This window comes from Xiphophorus couchianus, chromosome 7 (assembly GCF_001444195.1).
Source record: "Xiphophorus couchianus chromosome 7, X_couchianus-1.0, whole genome shotgun sequence".
NCBI lineage: Eukaryota > Metazoa > Chordata > Actinopteri > Cyprinodontiformes > Poeciliidae > Xiphophorus > Xiphophorus couchianus.
The window spans coordinates 9,154,519-9,178,310 of NC_040234.1; the positions used below are offsets into that span (position 1 = coordinate 9,154,519).

Below are 23,792 nucleotides of genomic sequence, written 5' to 3' on the forward strand. Positions count from 1 at the left end.
TGGGGTTTTTTTTATTGGCTCTAGTGGCCTTTATTTGAAAGTGGGTAATGAGAGAAATGGAAGGCATGCGGCAAAGGTCACCGGGCCGGAAATCGAACCTCCGACAGCCGGATCGAGGACTAAGACTTCCTTATGTGGGTTGTGCTCTCCCCCTGTGCCACCATAGCACCCTACTTTTTATTGTTTTTTTTTTTTTGTGCACAAAACTTGGTAGAAATGGAAGGCATGCGGCAAAGGTCACCGGGCCGGAAATCGAACCTCCGACAGCCGGATCGAGGACTAAGACTTCCTTATGTGGGTTGTGCTCTCCCCCTGTGCCACCATAGCACCCTACTTTTTATTGTTTTTTTTTTTTTGTGCACAAAACTTGGTAGCACAAAAATTTGACATATTTCAGACAAAGCAAACAAACAAAAAAACATTTTTTGTTGGTGGTAATAAAAAAAAAACTGCAATATGTTTTCATTTTATTTGTTCTCCAAAGCTTCCACCTTTTTTTATTGACCTAAAAAAAATATTTTTGGAGAGGCCCAAACTTTGAGCAAGAGCTAGAGTGTAATGATATAATATTCATGTTTTAAAATGGCCCAGTCAAAGTCAACACCTCAACCTGATTTTAAAAATTCACAACTGCTTTCTGTATACTTTTATTTGAAGCCTTTTTGGAAATAACAAAGGGGGAAACTTTATGCTTCTAGATGCGGATAATTCTAAAATAACTTTTTAGAAAGGGAATTGTGGAGTGGGTTATTGAATTGCACTTATTTTCTTGTCTTTTCTCCCCAAAAAAATGAATAAAAATTTGTGTTAGTCACATGAAAAAATCAGAAAAATGTCAACACATATAAAATTTTTTCTTCGCAAAGCACACTAAATGACATTCTGATGGTTTGTTATAAATAACTTAACTTTTTTTTTTTTTTATGCTCATTCTTCTTCCTCCTTGTCCACCAGCATCTGAATGCACCGCATGCACAAAAGATCGCCCACCTTTCCCCGCCGCTGAGACTTCTCCCATCCCAACCGCGGAGCATTGACAGCACGCGTCTTGTCTGTCCACCGCACATCCGAGATGTCAAAACTGAGGCGCGCGGCGATAAGTCAAAAATACTACATGCCAGTCTTCGCTGTGCTCCTTGTCTACATGTCATCTAAAACACGTCAAGCAGTGTTTAAAAACCAACAAGAGGGCGGACTGGAGTTTTGTCTGTAGTCGCTGGAGTTCTAGCCTCTGTCTCTTTGGAGGCGAGATGAAAGATTCAAAGAGATGAGATGATAGACACGTCTGATGGAAGAGAGGCAGTGATTTGGCCCATCAAAGCCTTCCTTCAGCCAACAAACACAGCCTGCGGCGCATGCAGGATCAGTCCAAGCGCTGAACGCGCTCGTGCCCCTCTCCTGAACGGGAGACCCGGTGTTCACCAAGCCAGCTGTACTCAGAGATTCAGGGGAACAGTGTGTGTGTATGTGTGTGAGGCTGTGTACCCGTGTGTTGTAAAATTGACACGTACATATACACACACAGAGTACAAACCACAGACATTTGGGGGCCTGGTACACCTTCTTTATAATAAAACCAAGCACTGACCTCTTTACAGATAAGAGCTTTTTTTCTTGTTCACCACATCTCACCTTTTCTGATTCTAAATGTCTGACATCTGTTCCCTATTTATCTCCAACTTTTCTTCCTCACCCTTTTTTCTTATCCCTCATGTCCACTCTTTGCCCCTCGGTCTCTCCGCCGTCTGTCAGATCTTCCGCTCTCCTAATTAATTCTAATGAAGCCATTTATCAAGGACCGCTCTTCCTCTCCATGCCACAGCATAAATCACTTTCTGCTCACGATCCTGCTCCTCTTCCTGCTCCCTCTTTGCGCTCGCTGCGGCGCTGTGAGCCGAAAGGTCTGCCTCTGCGGCTCTCCCTCTCTCCAGGCCGGGGCCTTAATTGTGTGATTGAGAAAGTGCAGCATCACTCCATTAAGGGCCGTCTGCCTCGGATGGCCACCCTCGGGCTGACACCAGAGGGACCCCTTATAGCCTGCTGTGGTGAGACATGCACACATATAGACACACACACACACACCCACACACACGCAAGCAGGCGACTTAAAACGGACACTTATTGTAAATGGGCCTCATTGGTCTCTGCAGACGTTGTTAACATGTCTGTAGTAGCATGCTTTTTTCTCTCTCTCTCTCTGCCCCTGCCAAGAGGGAACTCGATCCATCTCCACATTCGCGAAATTAATTTTTCTTACGAGCTTGCGGCTGACCAGTGCTGCCTGGTCTGAGATTTATTTGCTCCCATGATGGTCATTTCAAATGGACAGAGAGGAAATATTTAACTGAATTCACACTTGCTGCATCTTTATTATGTCTTACTGCGGCTTGCAGAAGTATTCACGCCCCTTGGACTTTCTCACCTAGTATCGCTTTACAATCGGCGTGTTGCACTGGGATGTAATTGATAGCACAAAGTAGGACGTAATTGTTAGGACATGTTGAAATAAAAAATAGGGACGATTCTTTGACCTGCATCTGCTGAGATATGCTTCTACCAGCTTTGCACAGACAAAAAAATGTCGACATTTTGACTCATTCTTAGCGACACACTGGATCGATCACATGCGTTTGTATCAATCTTGAAAAAGAAAAAAAAAAACATGGTTAGCTTTGACCAAAACATTCCTCTGGCTGTATTTTAACATGAACCTTCATCCGTCTCAAATCTTTTTGAATCCTCCAACAGTTCCCCTCAACCCCTCCTGTATTTAAATCCGTCCATCTTCCCATGTATCATCACAAGTCTCCCGTCCCCTGCTGGAGAAAAAACCACTGTATGTTGTTGCTACCACCATGCTTTAATGGTTAGAACCGATCTCCAAACCTTGGAACATTTTCTCATTTCCTAACCCTAATAGCTGTCCTGTCAAGTGTCGTCCCCCACCCACCCACCCACCACCTGAGCTGTTTGTTTCTGCCGCTCCTCCAGAGTTAGGAGGCTTGTTAGGATAGTTGTTCTTTCCATTTTAAGGGCTTGGGGTAATGTTTTCTCTCCTACACAACTTGTTGTCAGTGACCTTTCTGGTGTGCTCCTTGGTCTTTTGTTCGTTCGCTGGTGTTCTCTAACAAAACTCTCACGCCTTCACTTTTCGGATTCTTGCGTGTAAAAACTTTTCAAAACTATGTACCGTCTTCCTTCCACTTCACAATTATGCTCTACTTTATGTTGGTGTATTTTATCCCAATAAAATACGCTGAAGTTTGTGGTCGTAGCGTGACAAAATATGAAAAACTGTAAGAAGCATTAAGACTTTCTCAAAGACACCGAGGTCTTCTATTTATGTTCCCAGCTGCTCCCCTTTTTGAAATCTTTTCACTGGTGCACAGACAAGAAAAAGTATGCAATTTAGGATTTTAAAGCCCAATAAGTGAATTCCCTTCTTGGCATCTGAGGTCACTGAGCTGTGTCCCTTCCAAAGAGGGTGATGCAAACCTGATGCAACAGGATAGAGCGTGTAAAAAAAAAAAAAAAATACAGACATGTCTAAATAATGTATAAATGATACATCTTGTTAGCCTCGACTCACAGGTTCAGTTGCCGTCTTGCGCGCCAAATGATCAATGTCCTCCTATTATCCTCATGCACTCTCTCCAGTTCCATTCGCGGTCCTCTCCGCCTCTCCCCGGGTCTTTCATGTTGCCCTCTGGGAGCCAAACAAAACATGGTTTTCTACTGCAAATAAGGAGCTAAAACACCATATGATCAGTCATGCATTATTTCTGCGCTATCGATTCGCAAAAGCAAAAAGAATTGTTGCAGTTCCCCCTGGAGTTTGACCACAAGCATTAACCGATGCTGTTAAATAAACACATCCGTTTCTTTTTTTTCCCTAATACTTTTGAGCAAACGATTTCCGTTAATGAGTCGATTTAGCTAGAAAGTATGGGCTTGTTATTGAAAGAGCGGTGAGTGAGCACGATGTTTGATTCTTCAGCATTGTCTGTGGCTTCCTGTGGCTCCCATGCAAATCTGCAGCACATTTAAGGGCTTGCTGTCAATTGTATGCCTTCTTCTGCTCAAACTAGAGGCCTCAGTGCCCTGTGGGTAGATAGCAGTTAGGGAACACACATGGAAAAAATAGCAATCCAAAATGGAGAAGCAGCATATTCCCAAAGCAGCCCAGTTAAGTGTGAGCTAATGTTCATCACACTGTGGTATTTTCATGTAGATTTTTTTTTTTTTTTTTTTTGCCCTGAAAACCTTATTTAGATGGCAGACAAGGGTTTTGAACACACAACAGCCTGTAGTCTCTGTGGACCATACAGCCCTGCAAAAAAAAAGAAAAAAAAAAAAAAAGGACGCAAATGAAGGCAGCAGGCAATATAACAACCATGAGTTCCTCACACCCGAAGACAAGCCAGGGGACTCTAATAAACACACACACACACACACACACACACAATCACCATCATTAACACGACAGCATGTTCAAATATCCTCCATCCTCGTGGGAGAAGGTTGAGTTTTTTTCTTACCAGGGGAAGAATCCAATTTTCTTCTTGCTCTCAGGTCCACATCTGTACAGCAACGCTGAATCAAATTTAAGTAAACCACTTTATTACTTTTTTTTTTTCTTCTCATTTTGGTATTTGCGTGTCCCTGAAGAAAAGAAAAAAAGTTGATGATGTTTGGAGATAAGCGCAGCTCTAAGAAAAGACTTTCATGTGTGTGGGAATTGAATTAGAATCTCGCTGCGCAGCATTTGCTTTTTTAAAGTTACCTTTTTTTTTAAAGCCTTTTTTCCCTTTTCTTTCTCTCTCGCTCTTTTTCTCCCTTTCTTTCTCGGGGCCAACTGTAACATTTGGACTATCACATCTGTCTTCTGTTAAGGATTTATTCAACTGTGGTTCAAAGAGATGATTTTTTTTGCGTTTTTTTTTTTTGAAAACCTGTCTTTCAATGTCTTTGACTTTAAGATAATTCTTAACAATATAATCGAACAGATTTATGTTTTTTGGAAATTATTTCAACTGAAGGATTTTCAAAGTCATTTCCTTCTCGCACGTGGAACAATTCTCTGCGTCGCTCCAAAAATTCAAGATTTACATGTGTTGTAATTTGTCCCTTTACAGATGAGGGACTATAATCCTGCAAGGTGAGCAGGTCAACGCTGTGACCTCTGTCTCAGTGGGGACTTGTGCCTCCATCCACTCCCCCAAAACGGGGCGACCCTGACCCTCTGCATGTTCTCTCTTCTCAATGTGAATTCTGACAGACTTTAGGGATCCAAACCGTCCCACGGGCCTCCCCACAGCTCTGAAGTCTGGCTGTTACAATATTACAACCCCTGCCCAGATGTGTAAATCTTATGTATGATCAGCTGGGGTGGATACACTACATGTAATCTGCGATTCTTTTTTTTTCACCTTCCCCCCTCCTCCTTTCTTCCCTCCTCCAGGACAGACTCAATGACATGGCTGACGTCTTGATAATGTTCCTATCAGCTCCAACAAGAATGAAGAAATGAGACTCATCGGGACTCTTTAATTACGAAATATCGGACAGGAGTGACACAAGAAGGTGCTTGTCACACTTTGGAGAGGAAGGACAAAGCAACCTGCAGGTTACGAATGAGACTATTTCAATATGCAAGTTAAATGACACAGAAATGAACTTAGCATTATTTAGATAAATGCTCACATTTATTTATTTATAATATTTTTTGTCTTTAATAATAATAATAATAATAAAAGTACTTTCCCTATAAAAAATTAATGAGCAATTTAATCAAACACCACGCACAGATTCATGAAGTAGAACGGGGGGGATAAGACCGGAATGGACGGTGAGGTGAAATCTGATTGAGGGCCCTTTAAGAGTTATTTTTTCTTTTTCTTTTTTTTTTTTGGAGGGGTGGGAGTGGAGAAAGAGGGACGAGGGGAGGGAGGCGGAGGGGCGACTAAACTGTAGCGACAGCGCCGCTGGTACGTAAGGAGCATCCCTCTCGGATTCCTTCTGATATTCCTCCAGGCTGCTCCTTATTGGACAACAAATCCCTCATGCCTGTGAGAGACGGTTTGTATACGCGATAAATATTTAGAGAAGCTGAGGAAGCTGTTTACTTCAGCACTTGTATAAGAAGCAAAAAGTATTGTAAAAAGAAAAGAAAAAAAAAAACAAGACTGTAGTATTGGTGAAAAATTGAACAGATACAGCGCTGTGCCTTGTCTTCTTTTAATTGGGGCGCTGTGTTCATCGTTCATATGAAACAGGCTGCAGGCCTTCTGGCAACATGGTTTATTTTGTTCTTCTGCAAGGTTCGGTTGCAGTAAAGAACCTGAGATATAGGTTTGTTGTTGAGTGCACTGCTGAAATGACAAATAAATACACTACAAAAAGGAATCTCTGGGGGGTATTTCATATAAAAAAAAAACATCACTCGAATTTAATTCAGCATATTCATTTGTAATGCAATATTCAATAACAGTGAAATACCAAATGCATTAACCGTGTCAGTTTGATGCCACGTCATAATTGCATATTTTAATTAGGAGCTTGAATTTTGGTTCGGGCAACTGCTAACTGTTCTCGTTCATCATGTGTAACACTGAGCATTGTTCTGTGGGTTGTGCTATGAGTAATTATTTCAACTTTCAGTAATTGATAATGGCTGTTATAAGAAAGAAAAACGTCATTTCCGTGTTGGGACAAGAGTTGGAAGTTTTTGTCCAGCGCTAGCTAGTTTGTCAGGACAGCTAATGCTAACATCAAACTAGCTGAGTTTCTTAATCATATGTGGTTGTTTCAAATGAATCTAAGTTTCTTTTAGTTGATTTACATTCTTAACTTCTGCTCAGAAATATTGATTCAAATCTAACCAAACAATGTATGCGCTTTTTTTTTTTTTTTTTTTTTTTTTTGCACTGACGGCATTGCTTATTTTATGAGTGCACTGTAAAAACTCATTTTCAGCATAACTGTTTGTTCAAATTTTAGTCAGATATATTAGTCTGCATGTGTATTGTGAAATAATGGCTACAATCTAAAATTAGCTACTTTGTTAAGCTAAAAAAATATATCCTTTCTTAACATATCTACTAGGATTAAACAGAAATTCTCGTTTGTCTTGTATAGTGTGGAGCAGAGAACAGTAAGACTGTTATATTTATATGAGATGTATCATAAATGGATATTTCCCTGTAGCAAATGTTACGGGACAAAAGAAAACATTTTTGTGTTGGTATCCAAGCTAAGCTAGTTTAGCGGTAGCTCTAATGCTCTAGTCAAATTTGCTGACTAGCTAAACCCTCTTAATCCTGAGGCAGATGATCTTGATGAAAAATCACATTTTAGCTGTAATTGTCTGGAACATTTTTTTTTATCTGACCTTGTTAGAATATATTTCAACACGTCTCATGCTTCATGACAAACCAGCTCTTATTTTTGTTTCTTTTTCACATGACCTTAATAGTTTGACAAAATAGAACAAATGAAGTTGAATATTAGGTTTTAAAAAGTTGTTGTAAATTGACAAAAAAAAAATGTCTAACCGTCTTTCAGCTGTTAAATTTGCATTGTTCCTTCTACAAACAAAATACGTGATTTTTGCTGATTAGCAACTTTTGAGTTTGGAAATGTTGATGGAAGTACAACTCATCTTGTAAAATTGGAGAAGTGTACAGGGTACAATTAAGACCATGTACCAACTATACACACGATAAAATTCCACTGAAAAATATGTTGTTAATATCTACATTTTGTACAGAAAATGTACAGAAAATGTTTTTATACTTTCTGTGTACAGTGTTATCATTTTTTTTTCATTTTCATTCCTGATTTCACTAAATTTGCTCACTAATGTAAGAACTAATGTCCAAAATACAGGATTAAACTAAAGATAACCAATTTTAAAAACACACTTTGTACCACTGACCTTCCTGAATATCATGGTAAATAATTTCTAAGTTTGCAATGCATGCATAGTTTACAAGGTCTATATCTCTCTATATAGAGATATATATATATGATTTACTGGTTGAATTCTAACCGCTTGTTTTATCAGTGCACTTTTGAAAACTATTAGAAGAACAAAAAAATAAAGTATACCTCTTTTGGAAAAACGGACGGAGACTCTCGCACGCAATTGACTTTGTCTGCGAAGCAATATGCAATCACTGAAGAACAAAGAAAAACAAAGAATCGCTTTTACATCATGTTGCAATTTTTGTATTTATTTATTTATTTATTATTTTTTTATTTTTTCTTTGCCTCCTCTTTTTTTAATCCCTATTCGTGGATTATTTCAGTTCAAACGCCTCCTGAGCGCCACTTCTATTGTGGGGAACGATGTCGCGGCACACGACCGGGGGAGCGCAGATTTGCGTCTTAAAGAGGATTTAGGTCTATTAACGACAAAAAGGCGCAGTTCATGGCACAGGGGAGAGAGAGAGAGACAGAGAGAGAGAGAGAGAGAGAAAGTTCGCCTTGTGCTTCAGCCCCGCACTGAAGTGCAAGCGGGGCTCGCTGATAAATGGAGAGACATCACACCGAGTCATTAGAGAGCTGAGATATGAGGGTTTCACCGCAGCGGGCCGCTCAGGGCGACAGACCCAGGGGAGCGCGCTCCTCTCCCGGCCTTTTGTGCCTCTTTGCGGGCTGGACTGATGAACAACGCAGATAGCGTTAAGGCCATTACGGGCTCGCGCTCATTCCCCATGAAAATCCTGTAAAATAGAGAGAGACTTTTTTTTTTTTTTTTTTTTTTCACTGCTGGTGTCTATTGATTTTTTATTTCACATTTGTAACGCGGAGGATTATAGGAAAACGCTGAAAACAAATAAATAATTGGTTTAAATGTCAAACAGCCAAACGGCAATTATTACATTCATATGATTTATTTCCCTGAAATAAAAATATATTTTGCATATTTTTATTAGCATTAGTATTATTTTCTTTATTTATTTTATCATCATTATTATTATTATTATTATTATAAGTATCACCCTGGTAGGAAATGTTTGACCTCTATAAAGGAGCCAGTGCATTTTTGTTTTTGTTGCAAAGTCTTTACATTCCCATAAACATTGAGATATTTCATTTTCCATTGATGTATTTTTCTTTTCTTTTTCTTTTCCTTTTTTTTTTTTTCTTTGCCTCCGCTTTCATAAAATCCCGTCAGCCGATTGGAGGATTTTCGGGTGGCTTTTGTGGCAAAAATAATTGATCAGCTCAAGGAAACGAAGCGGCAACTCAACAATCCGCTGCGTTTGTATCTCCCAATCACCTTGATTACATTTTCTCTGAATTAATTAGACGTAACAGCCATAACGCAGCCTGCAGCAGGAGTGAGGCACCGTGAGCATTTTAATGACCCCGTAATTCAATTAACCGCCTCCGTCAGTGATTGATTTGCGAGAGAAGAAGGAGAAGGAGGAAGGAAGGGGGTTTAAAAAGAAAGAAAGAAAGAAAGAAAGAAAGAAAGAAAGAAAGAGAAGGAAAAAAAAGAAAAAGCTGCTGAAAGTTGAATTCTGCAAAGTAGAGGCGGCCTGTAATTGCCCAAGACACAGAGATCGGAGGGAAAGAGTGGGTGTGGGTGGTGGTGGGGAGGACTGGGCTGAGGTGGCCGTGTATAAATAGTGTAGCTCTCAAATACACAGCCACAACAGCAGGAGTGATCTCACCTCCTCTCCACCCTTTCTATCCCTGTCGCCGCTGTCAGCCTCCGCAGAAAAAGAGCGCAGAGCCGTCAGCAGCAGCGGCAGCAGCAGCAGGAGCGGTGCAAAGAAGAACAACGCCGAGCGACCGCACGGTGGATTTTGTTTCTCACCCTCTAAAAGACGCGGACAAGACGAGGCGAAAAGAGGCAAATCAAAACAACACAACAACCCGAAACAGGACCACTGCCTGAGCCACAGAGAGGCGAGCGGCCATGGAAGAACTTACGGCATTCGTGTCGAAGTCTTTCGATCAGAAGAGCAAGGAGAGCAGCAAAGAGAGCATCACGTACAGGGAAGTTTTGGAGAGCGGCTTGACGCGGGCGCGGGAGCTGGGCAGCCCGGAGACGAACCTGCAGGACATTACGGACACCAACCACTGCCCGGTGCACCTCTACAAGGACCACGTGGAGCTGGAGAAGGAGAAACTGAAGGACTTTAATGTTTCCCGGGCGACTGAGGGTGAGCCTTTTTGTTTTTTTATTTTTTATTTTATTTTTTGTCTTAGTTGGTTTTTTCTTGACAAAAAAATGAAGAAGAAGAAGACGAACAAGAAGACGAAGTAAGGGGGAAAGAAGCCGTGTTGTGTCGGCGAAAAACATCTCGACATCCATCCGCTGTTTTTGCATCGGAAGGAATAACATTCAGAATCAAGGGCGTAAAAAAACAAACAAACCAATTTAAATGTGGATTAGAACGAGTTTAGTTGAAGGAAAGTTAAAACCTTATTCGGAGATTGCTGCACATAGGAGGAGGCGGGCCCTTCGCTTGAGCAGCGCTTTAACTATTTCATGTTTTTCAGACATAATTTTTATTAAAAGAAGAAGAAGAATTTATGACTCCAGTCGTCTGTGTAAGCTGTTCTATAATGCGTTTGAAGTAGTTTAACGTATAAATTACGATTTCAAAATTGAGTCTTTAGTTATAATAATAATAATAATAATAATAATAATAATAATAATAATAAAGAGAAGCTGCATTTTGTTTTTGCAATAATATGCGATGTGTTTATTTTTTAAATTTCTATTTGCATGCCATATCAATATTCTCGGTCACATTTTATGTGACTGCAATATAAAAACTTCAGTTGTAAATTTCATTACGGTGTTGACTTCACATCCTAATTTTATTGTGTGTATCCATCCGCGCTCTTGAACGCTTTTCTTTCCTTTTTCTGCAGCTCCCAGCCAACTCACGTATAGTTCGTCATTAGTCGTAAAGTAAAATATCTTCTTTGGCATTTAGAAAAATAAGTAAATGAAAGCGACTGCACATGTTAAAATGTCTGTAACAAGTTTACAGGCCTTCTGGAGCTAAGACAGTGAGTGACCATTGGTTCCAAACATTTACTTCACAGATTTAACTTTTTTTTTTTTTTAAGGATTAGCTTCTCTCCTCTGTTTCTCTGCACCTCGTTGCCATCAGAGAGGAAGGAAGGGGGGATTTCACTTAATGAAGCTTTATGTAAATCAATTAGCGTTCAGTCTGAGGAAGGAACAGTTTCACGTCAGGGAACTACAACCTGCAAAAAAATAAAAATAAATAAACAAATAAATAAAACTGCCACTGAGCAGATCAGTTATTCAAACAGCTGACATCTGTGCTGCCAATAATAGTAGAAGCAGTGACTTCACTGTGAAAGAAGAAAACCTAAACTGGGGCAGCTTTTCAGGGTGGTGGCGTGAATGTCAGAAATACTTTTTTTGTTTGTTTCTAATATTAAAGAAATCTGATTTTACAGAGGTGAGTATTTACTCTTCTTTCTTAATGTAACCCTCTTTTGTAGCTCGCTCTTTTACGACACTTATATGGCCATGTGACTGATTTACACGTCGCTGACATTACACACACTGCCTAATGGAGGCTGGAAATGCAGCCACAGGCCTCATCCCTCAAGAATCAGGCTGGTTTGTGTGTGTGTGTGTTTTATTGTGCTGCATGGTGTCTAACTATCAGGCTCCATAAGGCCTGATGGCCCCCATAGTCTTGACTGGATATGGCACCCAATATTGGGAAAGTTTATGTGGCTTTTAACGCAAACGTGTGTGTGTGTGTTTTGTGATAAAACCCACTCAGTTGTCCTCCTTTCTCCGCATCTTTCCCTACAGGAATATATGAGTGCAAAGAGAAGAAGGACGACGTGAAGTCCGAGGACGAGGACGCGCAGGGCAAACTGAAGCAGCGGCGGAGTCGCACTAACTTTACCCTGGAGCAGCTCAACGAGCTGGAGCGGCTCTTCGACGAGACGCACTACCCGGACGCGTTCATGAGAGAGGAGCTGAGCCAGAGACTGGGACTGTCTGAGGCCAGAGTGCAGGTGAGGACGGGAGTAACCGCAGTTTCTTTTATTTAAGAAAAAATAAATAAATAAATAAATAAATCCTCATGCATGTGAGAGAAAAAAAAAGGGGGGGGGGGGGGGGGGGGGCGATTTCCACTGTAGTGGAACTCAACATCATGGCAACTATGGTCAGAAATCGCCCCGACTCGTCAATACATGACGAGTCGGGAGTGAGAATGTGTTGCAACTACTGCTGCAAGCTCTGGTTAATTGTGCCATGGAAATCTGTGTGCACTTTAATGAGAATCGTACAACTGCCACACAGTAACGCATAGAGTTGACTTTAAAAGCAAAACCTGCAGTCAGGTTCTGAATTAATTTGCCATTAAAACGTGGGGGAAAATGTAGCAATATGTTTGAAAATGAATGTTTCAATAATTTTTTTTCCCTTTATAATTTTGTCAAAACACATTTTTTTGTTTTTGTTTTATTTATTTATTTATTTATTACAAAAAATGCTTTGGGCTACTCGTGTTTTTTTTTTTTTAAATAACTCAAATTAATAACAACATAAGCATTAATGATAATAGTAGTAATAATAATAATGAATTAGAAATGTAAAAAATAAACTCCAAAACAGCACTTTGACGCGCTCTAATGACGTTATATCTATTTCCTGTTAGCATGTTCTTCGTCTCTTTAGTTAGCTTAGAACATTTTAGCTTTTTAGCCCATGTGTTCGGTTCAAATCTAGCCTAAATAACAAGGGATTAAAGCTAAGCTAATTTCAGCTAAATGTAGACAGCTTGTTTTTTGTTTGTTTGTTTTTTTTTTTAAGAAGATGCGTCCATTACATGTAAAATGTAAAAAAAATTAAAATCAGTGGCTATCTGCGTGTTTTTTAAAGACATTCCCATGTTATCTAATAAACAGCTGTTTATTAGTCACACGTCTATTCCAATTAATTGTTATAAACTGATGACAGAACAAGTGACGACAAAAAACAACAAAAAAAACTCTATACCATTCCTATCAGATATAATACTCCATGCAACCCTTAGGATAAATTCCCATATAGGCAAAAAAAAAAATAAACAACTTGTAAATATTTAGACGTGCATTTTTTAAGCTTGTGTCCTCTGCAATGGGCTACAATTATTAGAAATATTAATTTATCCTTATAGGTGGTTCATTGGTTGCACTCTGTCATATCAAAGCAACGTGATTTGCTATGAATGACCCAGGAAGTGAGAAGCTCTACTGAACTCACAGCGGTAGGCCTGCAGAGTGTTGGAGGGAATGGAGAAAAAAAAAAAAATGATAATAAAAAAAAAAACCTCCCCAACAATGATTAAAATGAATGAAGAGCCTGAATGGCCGCTTCAAGGGACGCGCTCTTATGTCAACTCGTATCCCTCCTCATTTTCTTTGCAATATCTGCCACCGGCTTTGATGTAGTGTCCCCATAAAAACAGATTAGAAATAACTCGATTGTGGAAGCAACTCTGCTGCTGTTCAGATCTATCTAATCGGATGAATAAGCCCCATCACAGAGCTTTATGAGCGCGGCGACTGCACCACTTTTGGAGCTGAACAGTGTCGGACCGCAGTTGACAACGCGATGCGGGGGTGAAACTGCCGTCCCAGCTAATACAGTGTGTTCATTAGAATAATTTACGGCGTTGCATGCGGTTTGCAAAGTCACAGCAGTCTTAGTGTTTGTTTTTTCCCCCACCCGTCGCCACTTCAGATCAGGTGGATTGCAAGCGCACAGAATTCGCCCTGGAAAAGTCTTAGAAAGCCCCCCTTTTGTCTTCTTGCTCTGTTTTTATTTTATTTTATTTTTTAGTGCACTCTGACATGTTTTTCTACAGTGTCGTGCAGCAAGGGTCGTTGTCTCGGCTGTGAACCTGCGCTCCGAGCAGCTGTCAATGAATCTAATTGAAAGTTATGAGAGCTTGGTGAGGAGCAGGCAGTAATTCGGTTAGGACTAATATCTCTGGGTTTTCTGGCGCGCCGCTAAATTAAATGTCATTATTCACTGTCTCTAATAAAAAATCAAAAGGGAAATGAGATTAGGGTATTTGTGAAGCGCATCATTGAGTGGCCCTTAATGAAGAAATAACTGTCTGAACTAGTGTAGTTCACTTTGCTTAACATACTGGCGCGTAATTGGAATTGATCCGGGGCCCGTCTTAATATTAGCCTTGATTTATCTGAAGGAGGGCTGCTGCGTGGATGCAAAAATCACCTGGGATACTGATAAACACGTCTGTACCGCTGAAGAGCTGATCACACACACACACACACACACATACACATACACCCCCACACACCCCAACACACCCCCACACACTCCCTTCCTTTCTCACACAGCACAGTCTAAATAATAATATAATATAATATAATATAATATAATATAATATAATATAATATAATATAATATAATATAATAATTATGTATTTATTTTTATGTATAGCCAGGAAAATATTCCAAGATGTATTTTTAAGGCGACAGAGTTTTTATGTTCAAGCCGTTTTTCTTCCCTCCGTCACTAATGGCCCCGTTTATCGACTGTCCCCCCAAATCCCCTTTTCTCCCCCCCCCCCCCCCCCCCGCCCCCCTGTTGCTGCAGCAACACCCACGCATGCACGCGGCTGCGTTGCGCAGCTGGAAACGGGCTGGTGGCGCCCTGACTGTGAGTCGTCATCATCACCAAGTCTGCCGCCTGCGCGGACCGACCCGCTAATTTCGCATCTGTAAATGATAATCATTGCGGGGGTCGAAGGGGAGGGGAGATAATGTTATTCAACGAGGCAAATTAAGTTGACGGCGATTAACAATGCAGGCCCGCATAGAGCCCGCAGCTTTAAAAGGCAGGCTGGGAGATGGTTGACGACACGTCATCACAGTGATTTATTTGTTTATTTGTATTATTATTCAGTTGTGTGATTGTGGCATCTTAGACTGTTAATCTTCTTGTCGTTCCTTTGTAATTTTTTTTTTCATTTAATTAGCTGTTGTCCTAGACATTTTTTTTAATTCTATATATTTGGTTTTAATTTTTATTTTTAGAATTCAGATATCTTTTATGTTTAATGAATGAATGAATCAATCAATGAATCAATCAATGAATCAATGAATGAATCAATCAATCAATCAATCAAGGTAATTTATGTAGCACATTTCAGCTTCAAGGCAGTTCAAAGGGCTTTACGTCAAAAAAACACAAAAATATAAAGTCATTGAAGACGCCACGCAGTCAACATTTGAGAAAACCAGGAAACATTTTACATTAAATGCCATTGTTTACATTTTGCTACATTTTGCTAAGGTGTACTGTTATCCCTCCTTTTCTTCTTACTCACATAGATTGTCTTTTAATAGTCTTAATAGCATAAATGTAGCATTTTAAAACTAAACGTTGTGGCTTTTCCTCTTCTTAACAGTTTTAATGCATTATTCTCCTCTTCTTCGCCGCAGGTCTGGTTCCAGAACAGAAGAGCGAAATGTCGAAAACAAGAAAACCAAATGCACAAAGGTAAATAAAACCTCCAACACCTCTCAGCTATTTCAGCCATATTCTCCACGTGATATTCTTCAATTAAGAATAGTTTTGTTTTTTTTAAAAGTTGCTTGTGATTCAAGATTTTTTTCTTTGTATATATTAATGTGCAAAAATTTGTGACCTCCTCATCTCACATAACAACAACTGTCTGGCTGCCTGACAGACATCTTTCCCTTCTCCCCAGGTGTGATTCTGGGCAGCGGCAGCCACCTGGACGCCTGCAGAGTGGCACCCTATGTCAATATGGGCGCCCTGCGAATGCCCTTCCAACAGGTAGGCCATGCTTTCAAGATTCAAAACATGAATCGCGAATCATTCAGGGAGTGTGTGAGCTGAGGCTGAATTTACTACTACTACTACTACTAATAATAATAATAATAATAATAATAATAAAAAGAAACACTTCTTTCTTTTAAAAAGACATTAGGATGGGAATTGTTGTTTGCGTGGTGTTTATGCGCGTTAATATTTGAAAGGAAATTAGGCGAGGCCTGGTTGCTGGTTTAGAGGTTTTCAGAAAGCTACAATTTCAAAACCACAGACATTTTTCCCAACATCCTGTTGTTCAAAGTGCTTTTAATTGGAAAATGCTGGAGCGACCTGGGTGTTCTCCAACTCTGTGAGGTATGGAATAAACAATGTTCCCCCTGCAACACCTGTTGCTGCACGCTGCTGGTCAGATGGCTGAAAGAAGCCTCTTATAAAGAGACACATTTGGCTGTTTGGAAACATTCCCCATTATGAAAAGCACAGTCAGTAGCTAGTGCCATTTGTGTTGCCCTGTAAAGATCAAAACAGCAAAACGGTTTAATACTTTGTCCAGGGAGCCGTTTGAGTCGATCTAAATTAGCAGCGAGTTTATTTTAAATATTCGCTTAATTCTGTGAATAAAAATAGCACAAAATATGTTGCATTATATCTGTAAAAGTAAATAGTAAAACATTTTTTACCATGTTTTAAATAAGATTTTTTGGAGCTATAATTTCCTGTTTTAAAATTTTCCGCTACAGCCATGAAACTGAGTTTTTTTTTTACTCAAGGTTATATCATATTGCCAGAATCTCACACCAGCCTTAGAGGAAGTGGAGACAAAGTAGACCTTCTGCACTTTATATATAAACATGCATATATGCAGCTGCTTCATGCTGAACGGAGAGGCAGCACATCAGAATTTGGTGCACCTTTCACCTCCTTCCATCTCATCTCTTAGAGAGAGAGAGAGAAGTAGTGGACACTCATCTGATCAGGCGCTGCCGTGGTTCTGCATCCGAACTGCTGTGTTGTCTGCTTGACCCTCGTGAAAAGCAGCGGCCTAATTAAGCCAACAGTGCGGCAGGCGTGAGCACATAAAAGGGGATGATGAAAGCGGGGGGAATGGAGTGGGCTCTGATGGATATTGGCGTTGAGCTGCGCTGGCAGGGGCGGAGGCTCGGAGGCCTGCATACTGAGAGAGGTGCGCCGCGTGAGGCAGAGACCAACTGTGGGCATGCACAGATGCAGCGGATGGCTGGAGGTTCGCAGGGGTGAAGGTCTGAGGTAGATCCTCATTACCTTAGCTCTCCAAAGCAAGGTTCTCATTGCGTGCTTTGTGTGTCAAATTACAAATGTGCAATGGTGTATTTCACAAAAAAACACACAAAGATTGAAAGTAGAAGGTTTTTTTTATATGGTTTCAGTAGATGTTGCAGCATTTTATTTGGAAGTCTGTGCTTGGGCGACGTGGACTTAATGTTTCACTCGTGTTGCATGTATGGGAAGTACAATAAAAGCGATGATAAACAGCATTTAAAAGTTCATTATTTTAGTTAGTGGTATAGTTACAGACTCGTATGCAAACACTACTCTAAAAGTGAAACTTAACTTATGCCAGATGCAGTTAGGCCCCAAAATTATGATTACCCCCTGCCAGATTTTGATTTACCAACATTTTTATTCAACCAAGAAATTTGTTTCCTATTGAGAATGAGAGGGAAATCTCTTAAAAGGTACCAAAACAATCACTTTTAAAAACAAGTATTTATCTGTTTGTATTTCGATTTTATTAAAATATATATATATAAATTCTCCTTTGCATGCAGCAGTCAAACACATATTGTAATTACTACCCACAGTTTTTTCTGTGTCATTTGAATGATTTCTCTTTGGTGATGAGCTCAGAGTCTTTGAATTTGGAAATCCTCCTATCCATAACCCTAATTTTTAGCTATTTACACATACTCCCTATCAGTTTCAAGACACTGACAGTATTGTTACCTTACTTTTAGTCAGGAGAATCATGTCAACCAATTAAAAAGATTGCTTACAATATAAATCTTCCGGAGGTATGAATGATTTTGGGCTCAACTGCAGCTGCTTAAGCACATTAATTTCACCTCTAAAAACACACAATAATTACATCCAGTCATATTTTCAAATGATGTATACAGTCATGGAAATTCAGGGACCTTAACAATTCTCACTTTTTTCAAACGTCATTAGCGTTTATTGTTTTCACAATGAATTTTTTATTTTATTTTATTTTTTTTTTACCACCATTTTTTACTGATTGAAATTTCCCATCCCTGCTGCGCAAGTATATTTATTGGGGTGAGTTTTGTTGTCTGCAGCTGCTTTTGTTTGGGATGCCTTCAGCAGGATGCATTTGTGGTTCAGACTCGTTTTCCCTTTCATTTGCCTTTAACGGCAGTAATTTTTTGGTATTTGGCGTGCCAAGTTGAAAGGAAGCAAAGTGAAAAATAAATATTTAGTTCGAGCTAAAAAACTTTCGCCTTTGCGTTGGCTAGTTCTATTTTGGTTGGAGAATAAAGCGTGAAGTACTTTAGTGACTCTCACCCTCTTTTCTTCTCTTTTCTTACTTCTTTCTTTCTTTCTTCTTTCCCTTCTTTCCTTTTTTCTTTCTCTTCCTTCTTTCCTGTTTCTTTTTTTCCCCCTGTGGTGCTTGAAATACACGAGAAATGGCAACAGGGCTCAGCTCTCTCCCTCTGAAGTACGCTGATGCTTAATTTTCACCTACTTCTTATAAAATAATTGCCAAGAATGTGAAAACTGATATCCTATGCTCCTTATGGTTTCTGGTTCATTTCTTCTTTTTTTTCTGCTTGACTCAGGGATATGTCTGAATAAATATTTATAACTCCAAATGTGCAAATGTCTTTTTAGTGCAAAAGTTGTTTATTTATGCAATCGAATACATAATCAGGGTAACAAGCCCGTGTGTTGCAGAGTTAAAGAGATCTGTTCTGGGGTTGTGGAAACACTTTGATTCCTGGCGATTAAATTGAATGTGGTGTCTGAGAGCAATGTATGATTCATTAACTTTTAGAATAGCTGACATGAAGAAAGGGCTAAAGTGTCGACAGTGGCCCTCTGCTATTTTCTTAGAAAACATACCGTAAGCAACAGCTTTGAGGGGGAGCTTAATAGCGTCAGACTGTGAAACCTAAATCCTCCGCTCCTTTTTGCACACATGCTGACTAAACTCCCTGTTTCTGCTCCTTCTGCAGGTTCAAGCACAGCTACAGCTGGACGGAGTCACCCACTCCCACCCTCACCTGCACCCTCACCTGGCCGCCCACGCCCCCTACCTGATGTTCCCGCCCCCTCCCTTCGGACTACCAATCGCATCCCTCGCCGACTCGGCCTCCGCGGCGGCGGCGGTGGCGGCGGCCGCCAAAAGCAACAGCAAGAACTCCAGCATTGCCGACCTGCGACTCAAGGCAAGAAAACACACCGAGGCTCTGGGACTCTGACCCCCACCGGGCTGCCCCTCCGCTCGCCTGATGCCCATAATCGCCTCTCACACAAGACTGGGCCTGTGAAACTGGGCCGTGACACTCACGAGCTAAAACTAAACTAAAACAAAAACACTGAGTGAGAATGAAAGAGAGGAACACATACAGAGAAAGAGAGAGAGAGACAGAGAGAAGGGGAGTGTGTGTGGAAGGTGGGAGGGGAGGGAACAGTGGAGGAAGAAAATAAAGCAGAAGGAGGAGGAGGGAAAATTGTCACAAAACCAGCTGCCAAAACAAACCACTTGTAGAGAACGGTAATTAAATACCAGTGAAATCACCTTTTACTTTTCGCCCAACAGGCAGGACTTCTGCGGGGCCAGTGGCTCAGTCCACTCCAGGCACAGATCACATCCCAAGGACCGTACAAACACATGTGGATGTCTGTCTGAGGGCCAGGCCGGGGAGGGGGGCCCCCCGTCAGACCAGAGGACGTTAGAACAAAGCAAACTGGCAGGGTCGAGAGCAGAGACTCACTGCCGCTGGCTGCCGTCTCTTTTGACATGCAGAGGGGCTGAGCTTTTTTTGGGGGGCTTGGGGGGGTTCGGGTAGAGAAGGAGAAAGGGGGGAAGGTGGGGCAGGCCCACACATCACCTCACCAAAGCTTTGGAATGGCTTTCACCTTTCCACCCTGCTCAGTAGTTTAAAGAAGAAAAAAGAAAAAAGAAAAGAAAAAAAAAGGCCATATTTTTCTCCAACCACTGTGTCCGCTGCTGCTGCAGAGTGCATGAGCTCTAAATGGACCCCCGTCTCCCACCTGACGCAACTTCTCAACAGCTGTTTTTTAACACTGCCGTTCAGCAACAACCCACCCCACAACCCCCAACGGTCAAAGTCAAAGGTCTCCATCCCAATCCAACGTCGCTCTTCTCGTGGACTTGTGTTGTGTTAACAAACGCAACAGTTTTCTATATATTATTTTGGTTTTTTATGCTTCGCTTTGGGAGGGGGAAGAGACGTTGTCGTGCGATGCTGGACTTGTGATGGCCGGACTCGGGTTGAATTCCTCCTCACGGTGCGCTCTCTCTCTGTCTTTATTTCCTTCTTGTTGTGTTGTATCTTGGGCAAAAGAAGTGAAGATAGCCTTTGCACTTCAGGTCTTGTACGAGGGTGTTTACAAATGGCACTACAAGCAGATACTACTTTACTAATTAAAGAGGGACGGGAGGGGAGGGTTTTGATATCATCACGACGAACAAAGGGTATAACGGGGATTCCTTTTTGTGTTCTGCTTTTTGTAATTCTGAAAAATATGAAGAAAGCATCAGTCAAACTGAAATGCAATTGTGTGCAGTTTAAGTGCAATACTGTAAATAGCAAAAAAAACAAAAAAAAAAAAACAAACAAAAAACAAAAGTTAAAACAGCTAGCAGTTAATCCTTGATGACAAAGAAACTTTTTTTTTGGTTTTTGGTTGTTTTCCATGCACTGGTGGAAAGCTGATTTTTAATGGCAGTGCGTGTTTTATTTCAATCAAGAAAATTCAATCAGGTGCCATAATCCCACATAATCCACACGTATTCAGACATTTTGTTTCAAGGGGCACATCTGTCTGGGAAGACATGAGCACAGTTTTTGGATGCTGCAGAAACAAAAGGAAAACAAAAACTAACTTATTCTAAATTATGAACAAATCAAATCAGGGTTGCAACTCAAAGCAGGCCCTTGTTTTTAGAATAATTAGCTTAATTTTGCATGTTTTTTTTGCTGTTGTAAAAATCATTCCTTCCCAGATAATTCAGACTATTTTTAACTGTTTTAAACAAAATATTACAATTAAATTCAAAGATTTTTTTATTTTATTTAGAAAAATAGCACTGCAGCACCAAATATGTAGATCATTTTCAGATCTATGTATACCTCCAAACATTTTCTACATTTCCAGACCTCCATTTAGAAATGTTTATCTATGTCTCCATTTTAAATTAAACCTATGGGTGTTTTATTTTATTTATTATTTTTGTCTGAAAGTTTTATGGAAAGATGAAATAGCTGAACTACAAGTGTACATTTTTACATGGCTTTGCATTTATTTTTGTATTGTTTTTTTTTTTTAAGTGTTGAATTTGAATTAGGAGGCGTGGCCGTAGTGCATTGTTTGCCTAAAAAAAAAAAGAAAAAGTGTTAAAAAACAACAAAAAAACCCCCAACAAACCGGTAATGTAGCGTGTCTGAGTTTACAAAGATTTCAGGGACGGTTGAACTAAAACAATTCTCCATGGGATTCGTTGTACCCATTCAAATGATTTTCATTTCATATGCAAGCATGCCTATACATGAGTCATCGTACAGCTGTTTTTGTTTCCACCCCTTTTTGAGTCACAAAAATATGAATGTACATCTTGTACGAGTAAAATATCAATAAAGTTATAAATATTTGTACTTGAGTTTTGAAATAATTTTTTTTTACTATTCAGAAATATCTGGCTTTGTGGAGAAAAATGCGTTGTAACTTGGAGTGCAATCAGACCTTTGCTGGCTGTTACCGATTTCCTATCTGCTTACTCTGATTTTTTTTTTTTGGATAGATGTATTTGTTTTAAATCCAATAGAGAATGAAGGAATTATAAGATTACTCTTATATACGTATGAAAGCATATGTCCCTATCTTATTTTATTTAATAAAACTTAAAAAAGCACATTGAAATTGATGCTAATGGTCTGTTTCTAGGCTGAATATGGAAGGAGTGTTCAGTTTGTTGGTGTTTTCAAATCATTTAATGAATTGGGTGGGGAAAATAAAATTTTTCAGAATCAAAATGAATCAATGGAAAATTGTCCAATTCTGATCTCCACTGAATGACTGGTGCATCTGTAGTTGTGCCTAATGAAACAAGTCCAATATATGAATTAGGAAGACCGCTAACCATACAGCAGCCTTTCAAAAACGTTGTGAATTTTTTTTTCTTGTTGCAGTTTCTTTCTGTGTCTCTGTGCCAGCCTGTAGTCGAATCTCAGCAACTGTTGCAATCTGAGGATCGATATCAATGTCAGGCTGACGTTCATGTGGGTTCTGTTTTAGCAGACACTGATTGCATGCACTCTGCAACACATGCCAGCAGAGCAAATTGAGTTGCTGTGAAGTCCAGATGCAACCCGATTTGCTCTGTTTGTCAAGCCGGATGCAGAAAGAAGAGGTGTAGAAAGTACGGCCTTAATGTCATCAGTGAAAGACGGGGTGGCTGCAGTCGGTCAGGGAAGTCTGTGAGCGTGGACGCTAAATAGATGGAATCGCGCATGCATGCTAAAAGAAAACGTTTTATTTTTTTTGGTTTTGTTTCTGATGTCAGCAATTTATTTTGAGAAGTTCACGAACTGCAGTAAGTTGAAGCCGGCACGCCCCATCCACTTGTTCTACCTTCACATGCTAAATTCTGCCCATCTATTATAGCTGGACTCTGTTTTTTAAGTGTGTTAACTTCCTCTGGGAGCCTAATTCCAGATGTGTGTGTGTGTGTGTGTGGGGGGGGGGTGTGCGTGCGTGTGTAGGTGTGTGTGTGTGTGTGTGTGTGTGTGTGTGTGTGTGTGTGTGCAGAAAGTAATTACTCCCTGTGCTATAGTGGGTTATTGTTTGAAGCTTGTACACAGAATTAGCCCAAATGGCGTCCTGTTGAGTGTGGTACCCCCAACAAGGTCGCTGCGCCTTTAATTTATACATCTGTGCTCATACATCAAGATTGAGTGATATAGCTGCAGACTGATGGCTCTGTATTTACCCGCTGACCCCTCTGGTTGGGGCCTGGTCTGGAAATAACAGCATCCTTTTATGTGTGCTAATAATTAGCACAGCACACACGGCCATCCATCAGCCGCCAATGAGCCATGTGGCTGCTTTGTCAACATGCTCGAGCACATAAAGCTGTTTATGTTGGCCACAAGTAACAAGTACACAATAATATTTTAACGGAGACGGGGGTGTGTGGGACAGACAGTGTGAGCGTGGGGGCATTTAGTGGCTTCTTGTTCTTACTTTTATTTTTAAATTAAAATGAACTTCTGCTCTATGTTACCAAATGGATTTTCCTGCAGTACTGGGGCCATGTTAAACTATTTGTACTTCTTGAAATTGTTTGCAGTTTTATTTCATTTTTTTTTCACATTGCAACAGACTGCAGTGTGTTTCACCGGGATTTTATGTGACAGACCAACACAAGGAATCTGAATGAAAATGGTTTTTATCAGGGCTATGAGCGTTTCATATCAGTGGATATCGATAGTCATTGATTTTTTGAAAAATTTGAGATACTACCCAACTGGTGACCTTTCCTGTTTAATCCACAGTTTTCACTCCATGCTGTTTTGTTTTAATTTTTAAGCAGTTATGAGGCACGGTGGTGAAACCTTAAAGTGATGATGCGCAAGTTACTCAGTGGGTTGTTCCTAGGTAAAGACTGAGTGAGTTATTTGATGGCAGCAACCTTGTTGAGCTGGTTGAGTG

At 40.3% G+C, this 23,792-nt stretch overlaps 1 protein-coding gene across 2 annotated transcripts; it reads left to right on the plus strand.

Annotated features, from left to right (window-relative positions):
- Positions 1-9,588: 9,588 nt before the first annotated feature.
- On the plus strand, positions 9,589-21,736 carry shox (shox homeobox). Of its 2 annotated transcripts, XM_028024430.1 has the most exons (6): positions 9,589-10,178; positions 11,825-12,033; positions 15,482-15,539; positions 15,730-15,839; positions 19,070-19,282; positions 19,657-21,736. In XM_028024430.1, exons 1-6 carry the CDS (start codon positions 9,932-9,934, stop codon positions 19,744-19,746), a joined length of 927 nt encoding a protein of 308 aa, XP_027880231.1. In that variant the 5' UTR covers positions 9,589-9,931; the 3' UTR covers positions 19,747-21,736. The 2 variants fall into 2 exon arrangements, with proteins under 2 accessions (XP_027880231.1, XP_027880232.1); XM_028024431.1 differs by having other exon boundaries at positions 9,591-10,178; positions 15,751-15,839; positions 19,070-21,736.
- The last annotated feature ends 2,056 nt before the right edge of the window (positions 21,737-23,792 follow it).